This window comes from Sebastes fasciatus, chromosome 15 (genome assembly GCF_043250625.1).
Source record: "Sebastes fasciatus isolate fSebFas1 chromosome 15, fSebFas1.pri, whole genome shotgun sequence".
NCBI classification, from domain to species: Eukaryota; Metazoa; Chordata; class Actinopteri; order Perciformes; family Sebastidae; genus Sebastes; species Sebastes fasciatus.
Window position 1 is genome coordinate 31,618,298 of NC_133809.1, and position 27,389 is coordinate 31,645,686.

At 44.0% G+C, this 27,389-nt stretch overlaps 2 protein-coding genes across 4 annotated transcripts in view; one reads left to right on the forward strand and one right to left on the reverse strand.

Moving 5' to 3' along the window:
• trappc12 (trafficking protein particle complex subunit 12) overlaps positions 1 to 6,175 on the reverse strand; it is a 47,274-nt gene extending 41,099 nt beyond the window's left edge. The window contains exons 1-3 of one of the 2 annotated variants that reach the window (XM_074659960.1): positions 6,037 to 6,175; positions 4,228 to 5,566; positions 1,413 to 1,529 (exon numbers count right to left, since the gene is read on the reverse strand). In XM_074659960.1, coding sequence (XP_074516061.1) covers positions 1,413 to 1,529; positions 4,228 to 5,556 — 1,446 coding nt within the window. In that variant the 5' untranslated portion in view covers positions 5,557 to 5,566; positions 6,037 to 6,175. The remainder of the gene's footprint in view (positions 1 to 1,412; positions 1,530 to 4,227; positions 5,567 to 6,036) is intronic. The other variant, XM_074659961.1, reaches the window with a different exon arrangement.
• Positions 6,176 to 6,256: 81 nt separating this feature from the next.
• Positions 6,257 to 27,389, forward strand: part of eipr1 (EARP complex and GARP complex interacting protein 1) — an 86,862-nt gene continuing 65,729 nt past the window's right edge. For both annotated transcript variants that reach the window (XM_074659975.1, XM_074659977.1), the window contains exons 1-4: positions 6,257 to 6,450; positions 6,697 to 6,780; positions 20,288 to 20,420; positions 23,259 to 23,415. In XM_074659975.1, the coding sequence (XP_074516076.1) occupies positions 6,409 to 6,450; positions 6,697 to 6,780; positions 20,288 to 20,420; positions 23,259 to 23,415 (416 nt within the window). In that variant the 5' untranslated portion in view covers positions 6,257 to 6,408. The remainder of the gene's footprint in view (positions 6,451 to 6,696; positions 6,781 to 20,287; positions 20,421 to 23,258; positions 23,416 to 27,389) is intronic.

Here is a 27,389-nt window from a genome sequence, read left to right on the forward strand (position 1 = left end):
GGAAACCTCTGTTGGTCTGGAGGAGCTGCAGCAGTTATTTCTGCACAAACGTCCACTGAACATTCACTAGATATTCTCAGAGCTAATAACTCTTCTGCAGTGTGGAGTGTGCGCGCATGCACGTGAGAGTGGAGCGAGTGAGAACGAGCGCGGTGTGTAAGTGAAGGCAAGCAGGCAGAGGAGCAGAGACTCCGGTCCTGGAGACCAAAGCTACATCTCCCCTGTGTCTTCTGACCGTGGTCGGGGGGCTGGAGCAGGAAGAGTTGACACTGTTTAACAGACGGGCTTCACCAGATAGAACTTTGAGTTTTTGGTGTTTCCGTGTAGTTTGTGTTGGAACAGCGTAGCCACACACGAGCAAGCATGGGACACCGACCCGCAATGATTTATAAGAGTGTAAGAAGTTACAAATAGTCCCTTTAAGTCTAATTTTGCAAGTTTTTTTCCTCTTATTGTTGTTGTAAATTACACTTTGTTGCACGTTGTATGAAATCTCCTATTAACATACGCTTTGACTTAAACATGCTAAGAGGCTGCTGACAAAACATTGTTTTGTCATCTCAAGTTCCACTTACTTATGTCCACAGGCTCCATCCTTTGCACGCTTTCCATTCATTGTCTATGTACAGTAAGCAGCCGTGCAATGCATTCTGGTAGCGTGGCAGCGCGATTTGAGAGACAAGGCGTCACGTTGGCCGCTCCTCATTTGCATAAGGTCTAAGCTACTTTATGCAAATCCGCAGGCATCTGGCACAACTCGTCGCCTCTGGAAACTCCATAGAAACTTTTAAACTAACCATTGTCGATCCAAAATGAAGACAGATTCATCAACTGCAGGGATTCTCGCATAAAATGTTTTCAGAAACATTTCGGTTAACTATTTTTGTGATATAAGAGAAAAAAGTTTCCAAACGAGCCGCCATGTTGGTTCAGGTTTGAAAGCTGGGAGCAGCAGCCCACGGAGGGAAAACGTTCGTCCAATCAGGTGCCGAGCGCCTTGTGTCTAGCGGCAGTCCATCAAGCGGCCAATGCTGGGAAGGGAAGCGATTCCTCGCGATAAAAAAACGCCCCCGTGGATATGTACCATCACTTCTTCTGGAGTTTTCAACCATATTAAACGGTCCTCATCAGGAGATAAAGAAAAACTCATCAACTGCTGCAGACCAAATTTAAAGCTTGTAAATGGACCTTGAGGTCAACAGCGGTTTCCTTCCAGGGTCAAGAATGAAAAAGCTAAGAGGTTGTTCCAACTGCATGCAAATCATGCAAGGACAAAATAAATGAGCAAAACTTAAAAACTCAAATAATGATGACCATACAATATCAGTAAAGGTACTGACACACAGTGAATGCGCCTCAGAAGTGACCATGAACAAATTAGTCATACACAGAGAGTACAGCGAGTGACTTACGATGAGCCGTTTGAGGCCTGTGAAGGACTGTTCCACAGAGTTGGCGGTGAGGACCTGACGCTTCATGGCTGCCGGTTCTCCCAGGAAACGAAGCATCAAGTCTTTTACAGCATCACCCTGCAGCAAAACACACACACTTAAATTTACCATCATGCAAAAGCCCATAATAAAAGAGCCCTGAGAGTTGTCATGCTGGTATTTATACTAACAACCTAAGTTCTAAGTGGACTGGGGCAAAAAAACTTGATCTGGGCATCCCTACATTTGGACAGAATTACTATCAGTAAAGCATATTCAGCCCAAATAGGATGGGAACAAAAAAACACACTGCAGAAAATGCTATCTTTAATCCAGCTTTAGAGTGGGTCTAATTTGTTTGTTGAAAACCGGCTCTTAGTGGGCAAAAACACACCAAGATGACGGGAAAAAAAATCCTCGGTTTTTATTCATTTATTCAAGCAGGCATTCAAACACACTGAAGGGATAATGAACACAATCTAAGCGGGGAGGTGGACGTACACCATAAGATTCAATTGAATAAATATGTAGTGAATTGGTGTTTCATCAGGGTTGTTATTACGGATAAATGTTGCTGTTGAAGCAGCTCAGAGGATGTTTATGAGAAATAAACATGATATGGTAACACATGAGCCAAGGAAGGGTGCGTGTACAGTATGTGTGCTTATAGACAAGTGACAACTGCCTCCACGCTATCTGTTAGGCCACAGCAGGAGAAAGACGTTTCAGAGGTTGTTGTATTGTATTCATGTGTGTGTGATGATGTTAGTCCCTATTTCATTGTCATGAGACCATTTTTTTAAACTTGACCTCGCTGTATAAAGTGACCTGTGGTGACCTCTAGGATAATTACTGCCTCATGAGACTTTACAGCCACAAACTAGATACCTAGAGCATTCAGAGGATGGATGGCTTTCCTAGCTAGATTGACAATAAGGGGGTTTCTGAGCAGTTTACACAACAGAAGTGCTTGCCATCCAATCGCTGAAAAAATCCAATTCCTGCAGAAATCTCCAAATGTCAAAAGTTTTTGATCCCAAATCACATAATGTCTTTTTCTATGGTGTTCCTCAAGGTCTTGGTGTCTTAATGTGGTATTTCGGAGGGATTATTAATCACTTCTATCAACTCTCCAGTGATAAAAAAAATGTTAACATTTAGCACCAAATCTGTGGTGGTATGGTATCAACCCGAAAATTGTTGCAACAATTTATGAGACATAATAGAGCATGATGGGGATGATCATCACAAACTCATATCATCATGTTCTACACTCTTATACACTTTCACAATTTATCTTAATTCATTCATTTATTAATTCATTTTTATTTCTCATTAATGACTAGAACAACTTGACACAGTGCTGAACTGCATCTCAAATTATTCTTCAAGTTTCCAGCTTTGATATGATGTACACCACTTCTATGTGACATCTACCGTTGACTTTTTATCTACCCCTGAACACCACCTGCCCCCCACCCCTGCCCCTCTAAAAAAGAGGTGATGGTAAGGGTTAACATATCACTGCAATCTTTAAAACAATGCACAACTAAAAGCACGAAAATATGCCTTGTAAGCGTTCCCATCATTAGCATTGTTACCTTGGGTCCTAGTGTTTTTCACAGAGAATGTATCAAAGCCTTCTGATTAGAGCTAAGTGTTGTTATCAAATGTAATATCACTAGTGCTGAAACAATTTATTAATTATTGAAGAGGCGATTCTCTTATTATTATTATTAAGCAACAATATGGTTGATATCAAGCAAAAATGGCAAATATTCTAAGGTTCGAGCTTCTTGAATGTGACGATTTGCTGATTTTCTGTGTTTCATATCAATTTTAATTAAAGTGTTTTGGGGGTTTGGACGGTTGGTCAGAGCAAATTAAAAGTGGGCTCACAAAACTTGGGCTCTCAATACTTGCGATGGGCCCTTATTTTGACATTTTGTGTCAAAATTATTTTGTGACCTTGCCTGAACCTGAGCATTCGCGATAATAAACTAAAGATAGGGTCGAAGATGTTGGAAAGCTAGCATAATTTGAAAGTAACATCGCCTCAGGAGCTCTGTCTAAACCCCCACCCTCCCCTCAGGTATCCTTCCAAGGCAACGCCCCATACACACATGCACGAGCACCGCCGCATCGTAACTACTTCACAGACACAGAGCGGAGAGAGGAAGGAGTGTAACGACCATTTCAACCAATAGAACAAATAGTGTATACTGGAGAACATCGGCAACCCTGCCTTTAAGTTTGACCTGTGTGCCAGCATGCCCCTTCAGTATTCCCCAGTCAATTGGATCAATGACCCAACACAGTGGCTGGAATTTGCTTATTCGGACATCTTTACATATTTGGTTGAATCACCAGGTATCAGTAGGCTAAGTGTTGTCTGTAAATAACCAACCTGTTAATAGCCAGGCTAGGCTAAGATTTAGATGGAGACGACAGTCTGATGCTGATAATGTATGACTACTGCAGCAGCCTCCCACTCAAGCTAACTTTAGCTAACCATGCTAGTCACTGTCACCAGCCTCATTTAGCCATTTACTACACTGACAGTGTGTAAGCCCAAACAATTGTTTTTACGGGCTGAGTAGTACGACCCATGATGAGTAGAGTGAACTTCAGTGTAACAATGGTGGAGTGGAGTTCCCTTTTAAGAAAAGGTATCCACCTCCAACATATTTTACAATATGGAAGACATACTGTGAGAGGAGAAATTGCTCCCAGGGCTTTCTAAAGACATATGTTGTATGATAAGTATTTTACTGCCGACTGTAAGTGCTTTTCCTACCTGCAGGTTGTCAAACTTGAGTCCAGGCATGGTGAGTCTGTTGGTCTCCACATAGGCAGGGCTGTACTGCTGGGTGGCCACAGAGATCAACACCTTCCTGGTCTCCTCAGATGGCAGCCAGGCATCATGGCGCCGGTCCACCTCACTCAAGCTCAGCGCCGTCGCAAATGGGTCATCGCTGCCCGAGAACACAGCCTGAAGCTGGTTGAAGGGCTGCGGCTGAGTGGCTGGGGCGGGGGCGGGGACGGGGGCTTGGGTTGGAGCTGGGGCTGCTTGGGGTGGAGGAGGATGGACCTTGGCGGTGGATTCAGTAGGGGCAGGGCCGAACACTGAACTAGGGGTGGGAGCACCAGAGTCCAGAGGTCCTCCGGGGGTGGAGATGGAGGAGGAGGTGGAAGAGAGCTGGCGCTCAGGGGTGGGGGCTATGGGCGCTGGGCTGGGGCCAGGAGACATCTCAGCATTTGGGTTTGAAACAGAGATGAAGGAGGAGGGGGCGGTAAAGGAATCAAAGAAGTCAGAGGCTGGATTGACCTGTCCATTGTCAGTGAAGAACTTACTGAGGCTGGGGCTGGGCTGGCACACGAGGGGCGCCGTCAACTTGCTGGGGGTCACTGCTCCATCGCTTCCTCCACCACTCCCCATGCTAAAGCTGGGGGACTTGATGAGGGTGGGCTGGAAGCCATCTGGCACCAGAGACTTCGGCTGGGTGCCATGGCTGAATATGGTGCACACCGGCACAGGTTCGTCTTTAGGGCTCGTCCCTTTAGCTTCCTGTGGTGCTGGCTCCCCACTTTTAAGATCAGATGGGCTCTCTGCGTCAGCTTGAGCTGAAACACAGACTGTGACTTGCTCTTGTGTGTCTGTCTGCTCCTCTGTGTCCTCGTCCACTTTCTCCACAGAACCACATTTCTCCTGTTCCTCTGTTGAAACTTTAATCTCAGTTGTATTCTGTCCAATTTCACTTTGTTCCTCTTTGTCGCCTGATGTCTCTTGTGCTTCCTCTTCCTCCTCTCCTCCATCCAGAAAGGAGTCGATGGGAGCCGCATCGTCCTCCTCGCTGTTATTAGGGGAGTCAGAAATCATGACGCTCTCCATCATCTGGTCGTTGAGCTTGTCCATCAGGCTCTCTGAAGGCGTAGCGCTGCTGTCCTCCTGAGGGGTGGCAAACTCCACGCCCAAGTCGATGCTGTCTACCTGGGGGACGAGGTGGTCTCTGGAGGGAGTGTGGCTGCTGGTTGGCTCCGGAGGGTCTGGGGCTTCCTTGGTTCCATCTTCCACTGTGATGTCCAAGGTGACTGGCCGCTGAGCAGGAGCCTCCCCACTATCCATCTTACTGCTCCTGACAATTCAACATAGCAATAAACCACATTGGCCTTTCATATCACATATCAACAGTGACCAGCTGATCTTCTGACCGTTACTGATCAACACTGCCGCAGTTCTCTTAGTCACTTGGCTTACTTCCTGTCAGCATCACACGGTACTTTTACACGTTCTTATCGTCAGCATTGAGCTCACGTTACAGCTACAAAGAACGAGTCACTTTCACGCCTTGTATTCATGCTTTACGTCCTGTCACCAGAGAGCTGTTAGCCGACATATCAAAGGAGGACTGCTGTCTGTTTGCTACTGGCTAGCTTGCTAATGCTACGTTAGCCGCTAACTTAGCTGAGCAGCTGGTCGCAAATGTTCAATACATGCTGGACTAATAGCTGTCGACACGAGAAACATACCACCGTTCTATCCATAGCACTACGAAGAGACAGACAAGAAATGAAACCCAAACCCAAACCCGGTGATATGTCTCACCTCACTGATGATGTCTCTCACCTCACTCTGCAGACTGACAGATAGGACGCTAGTGCGCATGCGCAGCTCCAAAGGAACGCTACATGTACGGTATCCCAGAGCAGACAGATTTCATACCGTGGTGTTTTAGTATTCTTGGCTTCTTTTACGTACTTTAAACAGCCTATACAACGTTACACGACTGTCTTTACGCATTTTAGTCGCACGCTTCAGTTTTTGAATCGCGGAAGTGCAGCTGCTGTGTTGTTGTGTTTAGTGCAGTACGTGTACGGAGAACAGTTGTATGTGTGCAGTGCGTTCATCGTGAGACGACGTTTAAAAGATCAAAATAAGAAAGACTAGAAAGCTCTTACTCTGGAAACAGACTGAAGAATGGAGGACGACGCTCCTGTCATTTATGGTCTGGAGTTCCAGGTACTGTCACACCATTCATTACTATTCAGCCGAGTGAGGTAAAGCTACCTCTATTCTATTCTATTCTATTCTATTCTATTCTATTCTATTCTATTCCACTTCTAGCAACTCTTAGCTCTTCTATTCTCTGTTCCAGTGTTAGTCTGCAGAGAGGAATATATTGATTTTGTACACATTCTCTTCTATTCTTCATGAAAACGTCTCTATGTAAATGGACCATCATGTTATTTGGTGTCTACTTTGCAGGCTCGAGCACTGACTGCCCAGACAGCTGAGACTGATGCCATACGGTTCATTGTGGGCACACAGTCACTGAAGTTTGACAACCAGGTAAGAGAGTTGATGACAGACATGTCATACCATATAGAGCTGGATGGGAACCATGTTGTCTGCAACGGGAGGCAACAAGCACCGCACTATTCTACTCAGTTTGTGTCCCCATACAATTTTCATTTTTTTGTCTTTTGATAATAATAGGAGCAAAACATTGTGCTACTTGCACTGCTGTCTACTGCATGGCACTTTCTACTTGAGGGATACATGATGCTGCATTCTGCTTGGCTCAGTAATTATAACAATGGACAAGACCATACCACATATGGACAAAGTCTCCCATCACGGGCTAGATGTTCTAAAGCCTGAAAACAGAGCCATGAGGAGGAGCAGAAGTCTAGTTTTCTCTCAGAACACTTGAATTACAATATGCTGAAAGATTATTATGGGTTTTTTTGCCCGATGATGCCAGAAATATACTGACTACTGAAGCTTTAAGATTTCAGAAATATAGTTTGACAAAAAAAAGGATGGAGTTACGTATCTCTCAGTTTTCAGTTTGCTTTCCAAGGTCTGTTGGGCTTCCTCCTCTTAATTGATTAGTCGATTATTCATTTTGGTCTTGGTCGACTAAGATTTCTTTAGTCCATTAGTCATTTTTTTATGCTTTTTTCATGCTGAATGACTTATTTCCAAGAAACTTATGATCATCTCTGGTAAGCACAACATTTAAAGTGGTGCTTTTGTATGAAACTTTGTGGAGAAACTCAAGTTTTACAGATCTGCCGATTAAATCAAATAAATCGATTAGTCGACAAAATCGTATGAGTGTTGGTAGATTAAGAATTTCTTTGGTTGAGGACAGCCCTACCAAGGTCACAAGATCTCAAGTAAAAAAGCTGGGCAAAACAGGGGTTACAGTATGTGTTCTTTTTAATTAAAAGCTTTTGAATCGTTTGAAATGTAAAGCTGCAATTTGAATCAGTCGCAGATGATTACGTTTTTCATTTCTACAGTAGTATAACATGTAGCATAGAGTGAGAGGAGTTAGAGTAATTGAGACAGGATGAAAGGAATGAATGAATGAATGAAATGAATAACTTTCTCTTGGTTAGAGGCAGACAGACTTGTTTTTGAATATCTGTTTGATGCTAAAAGCATGACCACATAACCTCCTGCATCGCATTTCAGTTTTACAATTCAAATGAGAGTCAAAGATGAGAGCGCATGATATGGGCCAACATGATGACATGAAGTTGGAGTTACTAACTTACTACTTAATGTTGGCCTACAACCTAAGAAGTCAACCTAAGATCCAACCGTTCTGGTTTCAGTCAGGAGATTTATTTATTCGCCTTGGACTTTTTACAAGCCAATCAGGATTTGAGTGCAGAATTGGTTAGCTATCGCATATCTTTTAGGGTGCTGTTGTCATACATTAGGGTTTAGTCCTGCAAATTATAAAAAGTGGTTGCAACTGCTTGAATAGTCCCAAAGAGCCAAAAAGATCAGGATTCTGTGAGGCACCTTTGTTTTACGGTGTGTGTGTGTGTGTGTGTGAGCATAAAGATGGCAGGCCACTCCTTCTAGCCTCATCTATTCCTCATACTGTAGGTCTGAGGTTCATGGAAAAATCAGTATATTAACCATAAGCATAAATAACTGCAAAGTAGGGCTCATTTTGGTTCCCTCTACATGAAAAAAGATTTCAAGACAAAAGGCTGAAGAAGATTTGTACTGAACAGTAAATGTCAAATATTACAGAATGAAATACATCAAAAATCTAAAATGAACAATCTATCAGAAAACTAAAGAACATAACTGACAAGTATAGTATTTACTAATGGACAATTTTGGTAACATTGATTTGCTGGTAATCTGTAGCTCATTACATTTCTTTTCCATTCATACCCAGTCCTAAAGCAACAGGTTGCCATTACGTGCTTGTTGGGTTGTGGTTAGCTTGGGATTTGTTGGTGTGGGCATTTATTTTTCAGCAGCTATAAACCAATCACTTAATTAAAACAGAGAATCAACTGAATAATCAGTAATCATAGTAATTATTAGCTGCAGCTTTTAATTAAATCATTGTTCATCACAAAATGTCAGAGTATAGCACAAAATGAACATCACAATTTCCGACATCAAGACAACAAGTTGACATCACTTATTTGTTTATTTTGTCCAAACAACAGTCCACAAGCCAACGATATTTGATGTATAACCAGAGGAAAGCAGCAGATCTTCACATTTGAGAAGCTGGAAACAGAAATTAATGTAAAGATTGTGGCATTAGTCCTTGATAAAACGATTGAACTACTGTCTCACTTAAAGGACCAGCATTTAGGGTTTAGGGGGATTTATTGTCAGAAATAATATTCATAAGTATGTTTTCATTAGTGTTTAAACAACTGAAACTAAGAATCGTTGTTTTCGTTAGCTTAGAATGGGCCGTTATATCTACATAGGGAACGCAAAGAGTATAGAAGCAAAGAGGCGAAACAGCCACTGCCACCTTTTTGGACTGAAAACATGCATTATATTTATATCATTTTATTTTTCAACACAGGCCATTTCGGTAGAATATGACAACAGAATAGAAATTATTTTGTTTTTCTTTTTTACGGCATGTCTTACTGGCATCCGGTAGTCGCTTATCAGTCCAAAATGAAGGAAGCGTAACTTTGCTTTGATGATGTTGCAATGGAACGAACAATTGACTTTCACTACTTGGCAATATACGTTCTTTGGGGAGCGGGTCCTCTTCACGGAGTCCGCCATGTTGCTCTGCTATGTTTCTACAGTAGCCTAGAACGGACAAACCAAAGTCTGCTCCAAATGACCTACGCTACTTTTACGTTGAAGTTGCAGATTGAATTTGGTGCGCGCGAATGCACCTGAAGGCCACGCAGGTTCTTCTACGCACTTGGAAAGGGAGGGGTGGGGTGGGGGAGGTTTCCAGTTGGTTGCAATCTGCAACCAACTGAATACCTCACCGCAAACCTCACCGCTGATGCCACAAAAGCCTACACACTGCTCCTAATTGTTTGCTCTATAAAATATCAGAAAATGTTACTAAATGAAAGACACAGGAAAACTCACATTTGAATTGTTGGAACCAGTGAATGTTTATAGTTTTTGCTTGAATACAATAAAAACGGTACATTGATCAAAATACTGTAATTAATTGTCTGTCAGTTGACTAATTGTTTCAGGGCTAAGTGGTTAATTGGTTATCACAATTCTTGTGAATGCATTTTGTGTTAATTAATAATCAATTTATCAACTATTGTGTCAGCACTACTGTGGGACTACAGGGATAGCTCAGGAGAGACAGCCTCAGTCTGACCCCCTAACAACTGCTAGTGCTATTCTGAATAATAGACAGATCTGTTGCATGTGCGTCCATGCTGTGTGTATATCTACGGTTTCTCTACAAGTCTGTGTGTGTGAGTGTTGGTGAGGGTTTTGTGCTGTGTGTGTTTGTAGTAGAAAAACTGAGAGAGTGGGGTGTGTGTGCATGCATGCACATCTTGCAGAGGTCATTACAGAGACAGATGACAGAAACAGTTGGCTCTAAACGGGGGAGAAATAATTAGCTCTCTGAGAGAGAGAGAGAGAGAAACACACACACACACACACACACACACACACAGATATATTTCTGCCTTGAAAACACAAGCCTATTTTTCTGGCAGATTTCAGTGTGAAAACGGTCTGGCACTGAATACAGACGTAGTTCAATCCAAGTCTTGTGTAGCGAGTCTAATACAGAGCTTGTTGGGAATGGTGACAATGCATCCCAGTCGATCTGTGTGATTTCTTATTACACTCTGTCAGTAGCTTAATATACTCCTCCTAACACTTTCCTCCATTCTGGCATTAGTGCAGAGCTGAAACACAAGAAAACCAGAGGCAAATTCTTCAATCATCAATCTTATTTTAGTACAGTTATTAGATTTATGTAGTAATGAAGGTGCTTATTGCTCATTTATTCATTGGTCTGTATGCTTTAAAGGCCCTGACACACCAAGGCGACGGCGGGCTGTCGGACAGTCGGCGAGCAACTGTTGGCCTAGTTTTTGCGGTGCACCGTCGCGGCGTCGGCTCTAGTCTGCTCGTGTCGGAGGCTTTCCGAATGTTGAATCTGTGGCGGAGCCCATCAGTGAGAGAAATCACTCTGATTGGCTGTTCAGCTTAAACGAATCAGTGCACGAGAAGTGAAACGGAGGTGAGGAAAGCAAGCCAACGAGTAAAGTCAAGAGGAGAAACACAGAAGGCTCTTCTCATGTGTCATCTTCATCTCATTCGAACACACGGATATTTTGTTTTTGAATGATGAATACAGACTAGCACCGCCTGCTGGTGTGGAGAGTTATTTTTGGTGTGTCTGGGCTTTGAGGCCACTGTAGACTGTGCAGTTTTGTGATGTCACACATGAAAGTTGACAGGGGTGAGAGAATGAGTTATCAATCCCACACGGTGGTCTTAGATCTCACTGTAATGGTACAACGTCAACAGGGGAGGTGGGGGGGGGGGCTATTGCGAGGGATCGCCTCATTTCCCAGCATTAGGCGCTTAATGGGCTGCCATGAGACACTGGGCACCTGAGCACTAAGCACCTGCTGCTCACAGCTTTCAAACCTGAACCAACATGGCGGCTCGTTTGGAAACTTTCTTCTCTTATATCACGAAAATAGTGCCCCTGATTTGCACTGTTGCCGTTGTTTGCACTGTTAGCGCTGTTAGCAGCGTTAGCTGCGAGCTGCCGGTTCAGCCACGGCCATGTTCAGAGCAATAGATATGCTATGAATTCCGTGTTGAGCACCTTTAAACACATTTGCCTTCCAAAGATGTCGGACAACATGCAGTACAAACTATTTATTTTCAATCATAACCCGGCATGTTAGACTCATCCACTGACTGCCAATTTAGAGCTTTGACAACCAAACACAGACTGCGTCAATATTCTGTCAGTGTCTAGGCTAGGGCTGTCCCGAATACCATTTTTTGGGCTACGAAGCTTCGGTGAGAAATATTCAACGGTATCCGAAGCTTCGCGACGCGGCGCGGCACGGTGCAGCAGGCTGACATGTTCTTCTGTCTGTCTGTCTCCATATCCCCCGTTTCAGTGCCCAGGACAGTGCCAAACAGTGATATCCCTCTATAATCCATGTTGAATATGAATAATGAATAATGTTGTGGGGTTATTATTATTATTATTATTTATTACTTATTTCATGGGCTATTTTGGGATTTGTACATTATTATTACATACTTATATATATACAAACAAAAGCAAAAAAAAACTGAATCATTCGAGTACTGATTTGGAGGTTGATTACCATGGCAACGGTTGAAGCTTCGAAGCATTCGGGTCAGCCCTAGTCCAGGCCTCGGTATGCATCAAAAACAAAGTGCTTGTTGAATTGTAACAGCATCTGAAACCTCTCTCCGATTTCCATTTTTTGTAACTTTCTATCATACACTTTTTACGCACCAATTGGCTAGGTGTGTAGAGGTGTGAAAGTAGGCAGTGTTTGAACTGATCTCTCTCAAACTCTCTTTTAAAATCTTCTTCAAACTTATTGCGGCACTTTTTGTTCAACTGGTACAACTGATTGTCTGTCCCAAATTGTGCACCGCTGCCCCTACGTCAGGACCACAAAGACGCACAGAAGACACAGAATTCTTTGAGATAGATCGAGAAGGCAATCAGAAGCAGTCAGGAGGAGGCTATAATGGCAGGCTTGTAGTGAGACCATTCGGAACAAGTATAAAGACTTTTGCGTAGGACGACATGCATATCTCACAATGTGACTGATACTGCAGCCCACGTCTACAAACCAACTAATTGTAATAATTAGGGCTGTGAAAGTTAACACGTCAACGCAAATTTGTTTTAACGCCACTAATTTCTTTAACGCATTAATGCAACTTGTGATTTTTAGATTGTAATGGGCTCAGTTTTAGATCTAGAGTGAAGATACTGGTATCATATGAAACTAGAAAACCTGATGAATCCATCAGTACCAACCATGTCATACTAGCTTGTTAAAACTGTCATGTCCATTTCCAAAGGGGTCCCTTGACCTCTGACCTCCAGATCAGTGAATGTAAATGGGTTCTATGGGTACCCACGAGTCTCCCCTTTACAGACATGCCCACTTTATGATAATCACATGCAGTTTGGGGCAAGTCATAGTCAAGTCAGCACACTGACACACTGACAGCTGTTGTTGCCTGTTGGGCTGCAGTTTGCCATGTTATGATTGGAGCATATTGTTTTATGCTAAATGCAGTACCTGTGAGGGTTTCTGGACAATATCTGTCATTGTTTTGTGTTGTTAAATGATTTACAATAATAAATATATACATACATTTACATAAAGCAGCATATTTTTCCACTCCCATGTTGATAAGAGGATTAAATACATGACAAGGTACAGACTTTAAGGTACATTTTCAACAGATAAGGAATGTGAGATTAATTTGCGATTAAATATTTTAATCAATTGACAGCCCTGATAATACTGCATGAGAGGAGGCACAGTGGTGGCTCTACAGCTAGTTTTTGTTTCGCAGCATTGACGAAACGTGAGCGTGGACATTGCATGCATATTTTCCTCATTTACATTGTGGGGCAACGATTCACCATGCATTCATTGCACACTCTAACATGGCTCAGAATGAATAGACCCATCTAGCACAGTGTGGTATGAGGAGAAACTGCAAGATTACTGCTAGTACAGTGTGTAAAGGCCTTTAGTGTTGCTATTGCTTGTTACTGAAACCTTATTTTTCATTTATGTTATGATGTTTTCGTCAGGTTGCGCACTTTGAAAACAAACAGAAATCAAACCCATGTTGGTAAACGGTCCAAAATCTACTTTACTGACTTATGCTTTGTTTTCTGATGTTATTATGTCAAAGAGCATTGAAAGCTGTAAAATGTAAAAGGGATCATTATTCATCTTTTAGGTTATGCTCTTGGAGATGACCCTACATTTGAACCGCAGGTTCAGTCAGTGCAGTCCGTTTTATTCATGAAGCTCATTGTCTTTTCCACTCTGTATGAGTCTGCTGGCCAACATTGGTTAGCTCAGTTCGTCTAAGTTTGAACTTGCAATGTGAAAAATGTTTTTTCGAGGGGCATTTCAGCCCTGATAGCTTCCGCTGTATATATAAGCCTGCTGGCCTCTCCACCTCCCATTAAGCATAATGCAGGGTGGAAATGTCTCTCTTAACTCGCAGAGCACCTCTCAAATCCCTCAGAGACCAATAGCTGGAATGACAAATAGGAGGGCACGTCGGCATGGCATTTAAGGCTGCTAACGAGATAAGGCGCCCGAGCTTGGCACCTCTCACCCGCTTGCTACTCCTCCGCCCCGCTTACTGTCATCTGTGCGGCTAAAGAGCTTTAGCGGAGAGGCCCCTGAAGTGGGGGCCACGAGCCAGCTTGGATTTATCCCTCCCTTACCCCCTCTTCCCAATCTCCCTCCTCTCTCCGTCCCTGCCTCGATTCCTCCCACTATCGGCACATAATTAAAAGCGCTGGGCTGGGTGCCCAAGTGGCTGAAGGCTATGAGTCACTCCCCAAGCCTGTGAGAATGAGGGATAAATCACCTGGGGGAGGAGGGCTGGAACTTCTCTCTCCCCTCACACCTGGGTTCATTCGGGGGGACCCTATTACCAGGCCCTCCAATTACCCTGTCCCGCCAGCCTGAATTTATTTGTACCGCTCCCCCACCACCATAAAATTATAACTTTGCGTAATAATTTTTTGCTCGATGCAGTCCAACCCAAGGTTAATAGCCGCCTAGCTGACTTTGAGGAGGCTGAAGGATGCTGCCGCTACGATGCTCTTCTCCTCCTCCTGCTCACGCCCCCTCCTTTCATCCTCTTTTTCAGCCTGTAAAAGTAGTACAGGGAAGGGGAGTGGAAGTACCTAGCAGGAGTTATTGTCCAGTGCAACCCCATTAACGGTCCCCCAAGGTGCTGTAAGTGTCTCTCTTATGGGAGAAACCGCCATTAATTGTCTGATCAAACCTTGAGACCCTCACTGTTTTACTGCATTGTAGGCCCTGAACTGCATTCAATTGAGGGCCCTCATAGAATAGATTTCCATCTAATAAAAAGAAGTCAGTGAGGAGGAGTTTCTATTAACTTCTTATGATAAAAGTTTGGCTTGTTTGTTGAACTTGTGTGCGGTAAAGTCTAGACAGCTGTTGATGTGTTTTCAATGCAGTCCAGGCTTCAGCATTACACCAGGTCAAGGAAACCTAAAGGATGTCTGGTGCCTTATGGCAGTGATTCTCAAAGTGGGGTCTGGGGACCCCAGTGGTCCGTGGCACTCTGTCAGGGGGTCCCCAAATTATTTGTTAGAAATGATAAAATTGTGCTTTATCATTATAAGTACATATCTGCAGGATGGGGACCATTTGCACCAATAAAACAAGCATATAGTGTCCATTTCTCCCACCCACGTTAGCTTTTGGCTAATAGAGACTCTGATATGATTGTGACACACAGCAATAAGTGCATTATTTTTTAAGTTGAAGCACTAACTGAAAGTCAGCTTCAGACTGGTTAGTTTAAACGTCTGGATATATTCAAACTATGTCAGTCTTGCTACTGTGAAAGCTTTTAAGATCAGTGACTTGACATCTAGGCTAAATGCTGTTGAGTCCAAATACAATTTGAATAACAATTGTTATTGTGTATCCCTCTGTTTAAAAAGGTATATAAGTGGTATTATTATTCAATAACATTGTAAATGTCCCCCTGTTGGACTAATAAAGGATCATCTAATCTTATCTTACCTTATTTTAACATGATTCAAATTGAAATGTTTCTCTTTGTTATTGCTATGAAACAGATCTCAAGTATTTATGTTGAAAAGTTAAGAATATAAATAGTTCCAATGGCATCTTAGAGTAGAATTTGGTAGTAAGCATAATGAGTGTTACGATTAAGAGGGGGTCCTTGGAAAATGTTCTCCCCTGTAAGGGGTACCTGGCCACAAAAAGTTAGAGATCCCCTGTCTTATGGCATATACAGTAGTTTATGTAGATGTAACTGTTAACAAGTTCTTGTTATGCATTTTTAAACATTAAAGGGGACATATCATGCTCATTTTCAGGTTCATACTTCTATTTCTGGTTTCTAAGAGGACATGTTTACATGCTGTAATGTTAAAAAAAACACAGTATTTTTCTGCCTGAATATACCTGTATTCACACTCTGTCTGAAACGCTCTGTTTTAGAGCCTGTTTCTTTAAGACCTCCTTCTGAAAAAGCCCAGTCTGGTTGAAACATCTTTAAGAGATCTTTTATTTTACCCTCTGTCATTTCACTTAAAGGGACTGTATTTATGTTTTTACACGTATATCCGTGGAGGTTGTGTTGGAGTCTGAGTTGTGGTGGGGGCTGGTCGTTTGTTGGCGTTAGCGGACTCCATTTCTAACCGAACGTTAGCTATAGTTGCACACTGTTAGCCCCGTAAGCGGAGCTGAAATTAAAGGCACTCACGAGCGTGCAGGACGTCACATCTGCTGAATTTTCAAGAAAAAAACGTCCCCCATGCTTCACGTTAAAAGCAGTCTAAAGGCTGATAGAGGAAACCCAGGAAGTCACGGAAGGTCTCATTTTTACAACCTGTTCACACATTGGCAATAAAAAGGATTAAAACACGTTATACATGTAAAAACCTACATACAGTCCCTTTAACAAATCTTAGATATTAGATTATATTAGATTTTATTAGATATTAGTGACTGCAACTGTTTCTTATGATGTCTGTTTAAGATAGTGTACAGTATGTATTAATTGTTAATATTTTAGCACTTTCATCCCAACCGTTTGGCCCACTTTTCATTTGACTATTACTTACTTTTTTTTTTTATGTCATGTAATGTAAACCATGGCAAAGAAAGCTTTTGAGTGTATGTAGTCTGTGAAGTTTTTCTAAGCGTGCATGTTTGTGAAGCCAAAGACAAATTTCCACGCAAGTGGACAATAAAGATCCATCCATCCATCTTCAACCGCTTATCCGGGATCGGGTCGCGGGGGCAACAGCTCCAGCAGGGGACCCCAAACTTCCCTTTCCCGGGCCACATTAACCAGCTCTGACTGGGGGATCCCGAGGCGTTCCCAGGCCAGAGTAGAGATATAATCTCTCCATCTAGTCCTGGGTCTTCCCCGTGGTCTCCTCCCAGCTGGTCGTGCCTGGAACACCTCCCAAGGGAGGCGCCCAGGAGGCATCCGTGCTAGATGCCCGAACCACCTCAACTGGCTCCTTTCGACGCAAAGGAGCAAGGACTCTACTCCGAGTCCCTCACGGATGACTGAGCTTCTTACCCTATCTCTAAGGGAGACGCCAGCCACCCTCCTGAGGAAACCCATTTCGGCCGCTTGCACCCGCGACCTCGTTCTTTCGGTCATGACCCAACCCTCATGACCATAGGTGAGAGTAGGAACGAAGATTGAACGGTAGATCGAGAGCTTTGCCTTCCGGCTCAGCTCTCTTTTCGTCACAACGGTGCGGTAAAGCGAATGCAATACCGCCCCTGCTGCTCCGATTCTCCGACCAATCTCACGTTCCATCGTCCCCTCACTCGCGAACAAGACCCCGAGATACTTAAACTCCTTCACTTGGGGTAAGGACTCATTCCCTACCCGGAGTAGGCAAACCACCGGTTTCCTGCTGAGAACCATGGCCTCAGATTTAGAGGTGCTGATTCTCATCCCGACTGCGTCACACTCGGCTGCGAACCGATCCAGTGAGTGCTGGAGGTCGCAGACCGATGATGCCAACAGGACCACATCATCTGCAAAAAGCAGCGATGAGATCCTCAGCACACCGATCTGCAAACCCTCCTCCACCCGACTACGCCTCGATATCCTGTCCATGAATATCACGAACAGGATTGGTGACAAAGCGCAGCCCTGGCGGAGGCCAACCCCCACCGGAAACGAGTCCGACTTATTGCCGAGGATCCGAACACAGCTCTCGCTTTGGGCGTACAGGGATTGGATGGCCCTGAGAAGTGCCCCCCTCACCCCATACTCCCGCAGCACCCCCCACAGTATCTCCCGGGGGACCCGGTCATATGCCTTCTCCAAGTCCACAAAACACATGTAGACTGGATGGGCATACTCCCAGGCCCCCTCCAGGATCCTTGCGAGAGTGAAAAGCTGGTCCGTTGTTCCACGGCCAGGACGGAATCCGCATTGTTCCTCTTCGATCTGAGGTTCGACTATCGGCCGAACCCTCCTTTCCAGCACCTTGGAGTAGACTTTACCAGGGAGGCTGAGCAGTGTGATACCCCTGTAATTGGCACACACTCTCTGGTCCCCCTTTTTGAAAAGGGGAACCACCACCCCGGTCTGCCACTCCTTAGGCACTGTCACCGACTTCCACGCGGTGTTGAAGAGACGTGTCATCCAAGACAGCCCCTCCCCACCCAGAGCCTTCAGCATTTCTGGGCGGATCTCATCAACCCCCGGGGCTTTGCCACTGTGGAGTTGTTTGACTACCTCAGTGACTTCCACCAGGGTAATTGATGATGGTCCCCCATCAGCTTCCAGCTCTGCCTCTACCATAGAGGGCGTATTGGTCGGATTCAGAAGTTCCTCAAAGTGCTCCTTCCACCGCCCGATTACCTCCTCAGTTGAGGTCAACAGTGTCCCATCCTTACTGTACACAGCTTGGATGGTTCCCCGTTTCCCCCTCCTAAGGTGCCGGATGGTTTTCCAGAAGCACTTTGGTGCCGACCGAAAGTCCTTCTCCATGGCTGCTCCGAACTCCTCCCACACCCGCTGCTTTGCCTCCGTCACGGCAGTGGCTGCTGCTCTTCGGGCCCGTCGGTACCCTGCAACTGCCTCCGGAGACCTCCGAGATAACATATCCCGGAAGGCCTCCTTCTTCAGTCGGACGGCTTCCCTGACCACCGGTGTCCACCACGGTGTTCGAGGGTTGCCGCCCCTTGAGGCACCTAAGACCTTAAAACCACAGCTCACCGCCGCAGCTTCAGCAATGGAAGCTTTGAACATCGTCCACTCGGGTTCAATGCCCCCAACCTCCACAGGGATGCCAGAAAAGCTCCGCCGGAGGTGTGAGTTGAAGATCTCTCGGACAGGGGCCTCCTCCAGACGTTCCCAGTTCACCCTCACTACGCGTTTGGGCTTACCAGGTCTGTCCAGAGTCTTCCCCCACCCTCTGACCCAACTCACCACCAGATGGTGATCAGTTGACAGCTCCGCCCCTCTCTTCACCCGAGTGTCCAAAACATGCGGCCTCAGATCAGATGATACGATTACAAAATCGATCATCGACCTTCGGCCTAGGGTGCTCTGGTACCACGTACACTTATGAGCATCCTTATGTTCGAACATGGTGTTCGTTATGGACAATCCATGACTAGCACAGAAGTCCAACAACAAACGACCACTCGGGTTTAGATCAGGGAGGCCGTTCCTCCCAATCACGCCACTCCAGGTGTCTCCATCGTTGCCCACGTGCGCGTTGAAGTCTCCCAGGAGAACTATGGAGTCCCCTACTGGAGCCCCATACAGGACTCCATTCAGGGTCTCCAAGAAGGCCGAATACTCCGAACTGCTGTTTGGTGCATACGCACAAACAACAGTCAGAGTTTTCCCCCCCATAACCCGAAGGCGTAGGGAGGCGACCCTCTCGTCCACCGGGGTAAACTCCAACGTAGCGGCACTCAGCCGGGGATTTGTGAGTATCCCCACACCCGCCCGGCGCCTCACACCATGGGCAACTCCAGAGAAGAATAGAGTCCAACCCCTATCCAAGAGTACGGTTCCAGAACCGAGGCTGTGCGTAGAGGTAAGCCCTACCAGATCCAACTGGTAGCGCTCCACCTCCCGCACAAGCTCCGGCTCCTTCCCCCACAGAGAGGTGACGTTCCACGTCCCCAGAGCCAGCCTCTGCCGCCCGGGTCCAGTCCGTCGAGGTCCCTGGCCTTCACTGCCAATAAAGATGTCTATTCTATTTTTACTTATAGTTGCTAGGTATCTAAATTATCATCTGCTGCCAAAGGTTTGCTTACAAATAATGTATTTTCTTAAAAAGTACACAATTAAAGCCATTTCACAGAAAAGCTCTGTTGGATAATGCACCTCATCTCCTTTTAGCAGGACCAATATGTCTAAAAAAAAAATAAAAATGGAATGAGTTTTATCGATATCCTTTTTGTTGTACCTTTTCCTCTGACTCCTCCAACATGTCATATGCAGAACTCCCATGAATCCTTCTAAAAGTGTCTTAATCATCGCTTTAAAGGCCAAATCAAGATGAAAAGTCCTCAGCCGTATGAAGTTGACGGGGAGGAAAAAAGAACCAAAGAGATGCCTGCCTTGAAATTACGTTTACTGTCATATTAAAAAGAGGAACCTTCTTCTTTTTGGGGGGAATCAGAGGAGCGAGTGGAGCTTTGAACTGTGGCTGGTATGTGTGCGGAGGGAGGTGCATGCAGTGTTTTAACTCCAGCTTCATCCTCTAACACATCTCTCCTCTCTGTCTCTGCTTTTCTTCCAGATCCACATCATTGACTTTGATGATGAGAATAACATCATTAATAAGAATGTCCTTCTGCACCAAGCTGGGGAGATATGGCACATTGGCGCCAGTCCTGCAGATAAGGCTGTGCTTACCACCTGCTATAACAAAAGTGAGTACTACTGTTTCCTTCTGTCTCTGGCTCCGTTCACTGCCTCTTTATGCATCATGTCTCTCTCTTTTCTTTTTTCTGTTTTTCAGTCTTTGTCTCTTTTTTTGCGTATACTTTATCCTCCTATTCTGTTGGTCTCCTCCATCTAATGACCTCCGTGCACTTTAGTTGAGAATCATAACATGCGATCGGTCTTTAACAGGTGATCAATAACAGCCGGCCTGTCTTCACAGGTCCGACAGCAGCGACTGTGTTAGAAGTCATGTTCAGACTCCATAGAGAATCAATACTAATGTGTTGACATGATGACCCACATAAGGGATAAGAGCAGCGGCTGCAAAGTCACTGTCAGGCCGGAGAAACTCTTTGACGGTCACATGCCCATCATCTGTGCTTTTATGTACGGTTTTCTTCTAATTATATACCTTCACAAAGGTTTTCTCTGCTACATTCACAAAGAGTCGTAAGTAGAGACAACCAACAAGATATGGATTTGAGCAGCAGAGAACCAGCTTCAAACGCACCAATAAATAGATTAACAATCATATTTTATAAACCCCATAACTCTCTCAGTTGACGTATAGTAACAGATTGTCCTAATTTTTGAACACATGACAAGATGCAATTGCAATTCTTGGATGAGCCCTGCCTACTTCAAAGCAGTGAGAAAAGCGCTGGCGGTAAGGCCCCAGCACTCATTTTTAGTTTTCAGGACCTTTAAAGTTGCAGCCTGTAGGATCTGGTGCCATCTAGCAGTGAGGTTGAAACTGAAACTTCTCCCGTGTGCCAAGCGTGTAGGAGAACTACGGTGGCCGACACGAAAACGGGAAAATGCGAATGACTCTCTCTAGACCCAGTGTTTGGTTTGTCCATTCTGGGCTACTGTAGAAGCATGGCGGCCGGCTCTGTGAAGAGGACCCGCTCCGTATGTATCTAAGGTAACGAAAACACGATTCTTAAAGAAAACATACTTATTAATATTATTTTCCATTTTGGCCAATAGATCTGCCTAAGTGCTACACACTGTTCCTTTAAGGATTCATTCAATTTGAATATTGAAAAAATTGTAACAGAGATATGTATTTAGCGAAACACTTTTTGGTGAACAAACAATGCGATGACGACGCAGCCTTAAATATCTTTAGCATTTCTGCACCATAGATTCTTATTATGCCATGTCAGTGTATCAGCCATGTCAGTGATCCCCCCCCCCTCCCAACAACGGTCAGCAAAGCCCTGATTTTTTTGATGGTTCTAAAGATGATCTTTCCAGATGTTCCTGTGGTGTGAGGTATGTTAAGAGTGTTTTATACATTCCCCAGTCGGCTCGGAAGTCCATCCTGGCCGCACCGATCTCAAATCATAAATATGAAACATGTTCAGTGTTTACGATCAGATATCCTGTTGTGTGTGGGGAACCCCGAGGACAGCGGATGACACAGTCACATGGGAAAGAACGACAGAACCAAGCTGACTGAAACGAAAAGACAACCACCGCCATCATGGTAGCTGCGGCTACTGCATGAGCTAATGCTAAACGTGAAGCATAAAGTAGCAGAAAGATGGAGCTCAGAAATAGAGGAGCAACTTGTTGATTTGTGGCAACAACACAAGTGTTTATTCAACATGTCTCCATGACTTCATCCATTCATCCTTCTTGAATTTTCCGTACAAAGTAAAAACTAACATCGTTAATTGTTCCAGCCCGTCGTCCGCCATGTTTGTTTACATGAATGAATCTGTTAGTGTGTGGTGTGCTGTTTTGGTCAAATCGTTGCTCTCCACACACTATAGGAACTAAACTGTTAGATTTAACACAACATGTCGTTATGTGTGGGCTCTCTCACTTTTTCAAAATCTTTTCTGATTTTCTAAATCTTTTGTTGTGAGCCAGCCTTAAGAGATCTTGTTGGACCAATTCCAATTAGAGTTTTAGATCTTGACAGTGACGACATTTTTGCCAGTGTCAGATTGCATCACTCAGGAGCAGAGTGCACTGTAGGCCTTTAGGGGTAAATCCTTCTGGGGCAGGATGTAGTCACTGTCTCTGTGCCGCCTCCCCCCCCCCACAACCCTCCACCACCCTCTTCCCTCGCTCCCTCTCTTCATCCCCTCTGTCTCTCGCTCTCTGTCAGCTGAGTTCTACATGCTTGAGTTCACAGGATGACAGCCACTCTGGACCGGACTGAAGCTCAGACGGCCCACTATGCACTGCTGCGCACACCACACTCAAAACAATATATACGTATAAACACACATACACAAGTGCGTTCATATTCCATACCGCCTCCCACCGGCACTCCAATATGTGAGCAAGAAAAGGCTTTTGTTCAAGATGATTGCTTGCCCACTTACTCCAAGTGCAAGGTTGTCTAAAACCACTCAAGAGCCTGTGGACTCGCACCACGTTGCTTTTTAATTTGACAAATAGGCCTAACGCCAGTGTTTCATCGCCCAGCGCCTGCCCACACACTGTCAATATCTACACCAAAAAGAAATTAGGCTCTTTGCTCTCTCTCTCTTTTTTTCCCCCTCTCCCTTTCTTTCTGCTCTCTCTCTCTCTCTCTCTCTCTCTCTGTGATTGGTTATGCCCTCAAGCCTCCAACTTTTAGTCCAATTACTGTATCAATTCTACATTTACTCCACTGGTTCCAATTAGCAGCGCTGACTCTGGTGTGGATGGTGCCAAAATAACTCATTTGTGATGTGGATTTGGGGGAAAGTGCATCCACGTCACCGCATTAGCGCCTGTCCACCACACATATACACACACACACACGCTGTACACTAACAATCTGTGAATGACTGTGTATGCGTGTGTGTGTTGTCCCCCTCCAGCCAGTGACAGCAGGGTGGTGTCCTGTGCGGCAGTATGGCGGATGCCCTCTGATTGGGAGACAGGAAGCCATGAGTCACCGGACGACTCCGCCCACAACCCCCAAACCCTGGAGCTGCTCTGTCACCTTGACGACAGCGCCCACAGCAACGCTGCCTGGTAGGTGTTGCTGGGGAACAGCCGCACTCACAGTACAAGTGATGCAAGTGCAATTATTCTTCTTATCCACAATTGTCTCCTGTGCGTATTTGTAGAATGGGACATGGTTAATATATTTGTGGACTACAGGACGTCTAATAACTAGGGATGAGAAAAAAATCGATTCACCTATGTATCGCGACTTTTTTACGATTTTGAAATTGATTTGCCAGAATCGATATATTTGCTTAATTTGAGTCTATGCAGAGGTTAAAGGAAGTTACCGCTTTTATTGTTGTAGTCTGAGTAACGTGACGTCATATCCGTTCTGTATGCTTCAACCTAAACAAACCAGCCTGCGGCCAAGAGCCGAAACAAAAATATAAAACGTTGGAGGGTCGTCATGGATACGACCTGCACCCTCAGATTATAAATCCAGCGTGGTAAACACTACACATCCAGTAAAGCCTGGAAACACTTCGGGTTTCACACATTGCAGGAAAAGCAGAGCTAGACATCACGGCTAAAGCTGCATGCTAACTCTGTCACAGACAGGAAGCGTTAGTGTATCGCGGTAACGTGCGGTCAAGCCGGCCGTCGCTCTCATCTCCGTGGTCAAATGGGCCAACACTACAACTGTAGAGCACCCAGATACTGATATTTGTGTTCTCTGCATTGAGACGGCCCCGATGGAGCTGACCATGGATGGATAAAGAGAACGGAGCTGACGGGAGAGCTAGAGACCACCTTGGAGAAGTTAGAGGAAGTAGACACGTGGGGCTATGTCTGGTTTTCAAAATAAGGTGTTAACAAAGGGAACTGTATATACAAAATACATCTAGGGAAATAAGATTGATTGGATTATATTCACTAGAAGTATAAAACATTACATATCCCTTATAAATTAAAAAGAAAATACCACTAATCTGTGAGGGAAATGTCTTTATTCTTTGATTTTTGGGTTGCTGGAAAAAATTCAATAAATAATTCCTGACAATGACTGATATATTGACTTTGACTACAGACATGCTGAAAATCAAATATTTTTACTGTATTAATTTAGATATTTTCCTAAGTGAAAGTCCCTAGAAATGTAAGATTAAACCTTTTCCCATGGTCTGGTGTTAAAAAAGTTAACAAAAAATCAAAATAAATCACAATATCGAATCACAGTACTTGTAGAATCACAATACTTAAAAATCATAACACATATCGAATCGGCACCCAAGTATCGTGATCGTATCGAATTGGGAGATAGATGTATCGTCCCAGCCCTATTAATTACTCATGGGGTCCAAATAAAGTCACACAGAAGCCTGAGACGTTCTAAAAGGCCTTTTTGATGAATGAATAAAATGAACGATTGTACTTGTTTGGTCATCATATTCACATTACAAATTATTTGGAAAGTTTGACAAAAATGATGTTAACTCAAGGTCCACTTACTGGCTTTTTCTGGAACTTTCAACTGCATCTCATGGTCTTCATTTGCAGAACTTGTGTTGAAAGCTCAAGGGTAACAAAAGGTTAATAGATTTATTTTGTCAAACCTCTTATTCCAATGTCTAAAATGTACTGAAACAGTATAAATAACTTTTCACTTTCAGTTCAGTTCCCTGTCAGAAAATATTCTAAATATAGCATCATTATTAAATATATATTATTATATACATTTAAACTGATGTTGAGTTTTTTAGGTGAGCCTTTCTTTTAGGTGTCTACGAGTCCGCCTCCCAAAAAACATTGATATTCAGAGACTTTGTTTCCTACATACCGGTGACTTTTAGTGCACTGCAACAGCACTTTTATGTTAAAATGGTCTACTTTTAATTGTTAAGAAAGGAAACTAAATAATTCTCCCCTCTGGCATGAATTTGTGTGAATCTCTGGCATAAAATAATATTCATCAGTTTTTATTCATTCATTCATTTTTTGCCCATGCTTGAGTATTTTTTTTTCTCAGTACTCTAAATTTCTCTCTCTGTCTCTCACTCACTGAAGGTCCTTTCAGACACAACACAACAGCACCACTGCGCTCTGAAACCCCTACCGCGCCGCGCCGCAGCGGCTTTTCGCTGCGTCGAGCAAAGCCCAACTTTGGGTGCCGCACGCCGTGATGTGCAGCGAGCTGTATTGTCGTCCAGGTGGAAGCAGTAGGGATTATACAGGTTCACGCTGTACATTGCCGGAAAAAGGTTGAGATAACGAAAAGGAAAAAAGGTGTGAACATTTGTCATAAATCGGTAGAAATACGGGAGAATTTTGACCCCGGTAGCAAAACGGGAGAGGGCAATGAAAACGGGGGTATCCTGGAAAGTCTCCCCCTGGAGGGTTGGCAGGTATGATGCTGACTGCCATCTACTGTAGGTAATACACTGACTATGGATAAGTAACTCACTTTAAAACACCCTTTAAAGCACCAATAGTGATCCCCTCATTTATAGTTATATATTGATATTGAGGTATTTCTCTCTCCCAGAGCTGATTCCCATCTGGTTATTCAATCAAAAAAAATACAATCAAATGTCCACTAAATCATTATATCCATTGTTATTGTCATATGATTGTTCACAGAAATATATATATAAAACATATATTTAGCCATATCACCAACCCCCTAACAACACAGTCAATACGGTTCCTTGAATACAATGGAATATTATGTGAAAAATCCCCAGTCGGTGATCATCCCCTTAATAGTTAACAATGTCTACTTGCAACACCTCGTCGCAGGGTGCATGTCCACGTGTTGTGAGCAGTTCAATTAATTTCCTTTCCTACATGCACATTCTAATTTGAATCATTTGGAGGTCTGAGAATGTAAAACTATACTGTATTTCACAAAAAAGAGCAAAATTAGAAAAAAACGATTTATAAAATAACATTGTCTTGTAATCCCATATGGGATGGGCCAGATGTTTGGCATGACACAGAAATTAATATAACCTTGTTTAGCAAATTAATTTTATAATTATTTGAGCTTTATTTTCTTATTTGCTACCCCTGTAATCATTTTGCAACCTCTTAGATTTATCTTATGAACCAAAGATCTCAACCTCCAGGTTTGGAACCAGTGACATGAACATCCACAGATCTAATCATATTTTCATTAGTTTCTGAATTTGCTGTCATACTGACTCACTAAATGTTGGGTTGATTTTTATGCTGACCATGATAACATAACAAAGATAAACAACTGAAAAACAAAGATTTTGTGGGGCTATTTAAAGGATAGGTTCAAGTCTATCCTAATACAATACTCTTATGCCCATATGTATATTGAATGAATTCACATAAGAATTGTGATCCTGAATTGATTCACAAATACCATAAATTGATATTTGTAAGACAGAACTCAACTGCGAGGCCACAGTGTAGTAGTTCATAAAAGAAAGGCAAGCTTTTGGGTTTATTTTTGATTTTAAAGGGACTGTATGTAAGAATCAGAAATGCTTGTTAACAGCAACACATGTGGCCGTTAAGTCAACGAAAGTCAGCGTCGGAGTCGCGCTTGTGCTCGCTCTACATAGACATGAACGAGCATCCTTCAACACAGTGAGGCGACACACGTCAGCTAAAAGCACAATATCACACTATATTTCAGCTGCTTGGCAGTAATGTTAGCTGACCAGACGGAGGTCTCTCCATGAATCAATGCTGATCCTAGTGTTGACTTTTCCTGCCTCAGCCTCCCGACCGCGGCCGGAGGGAACGGGAGACACCGGAGTTTTGGTCGGAGACGATAACGTTTCTCTCTGCGGAGCCCCGTCACTTCACAAGACACGGGAAACCTCTGTTGGTCTGGAGGAGCTGCAGCAGTTATTTCTGCACAAACGTCCACTGTACATTCACTAGATATTCTCAGAGCTACGAAATCTTCTGCAGTGTGGAGTGCGCGCGCATGCACGTGAGGTGGAGCGAGCTGAGTGAAGGCAAGCAGGCAGGCAGCGGAGCAGAGTACAGCAGAGACTCCAGCCTCACGCGAGCGCGGGTGA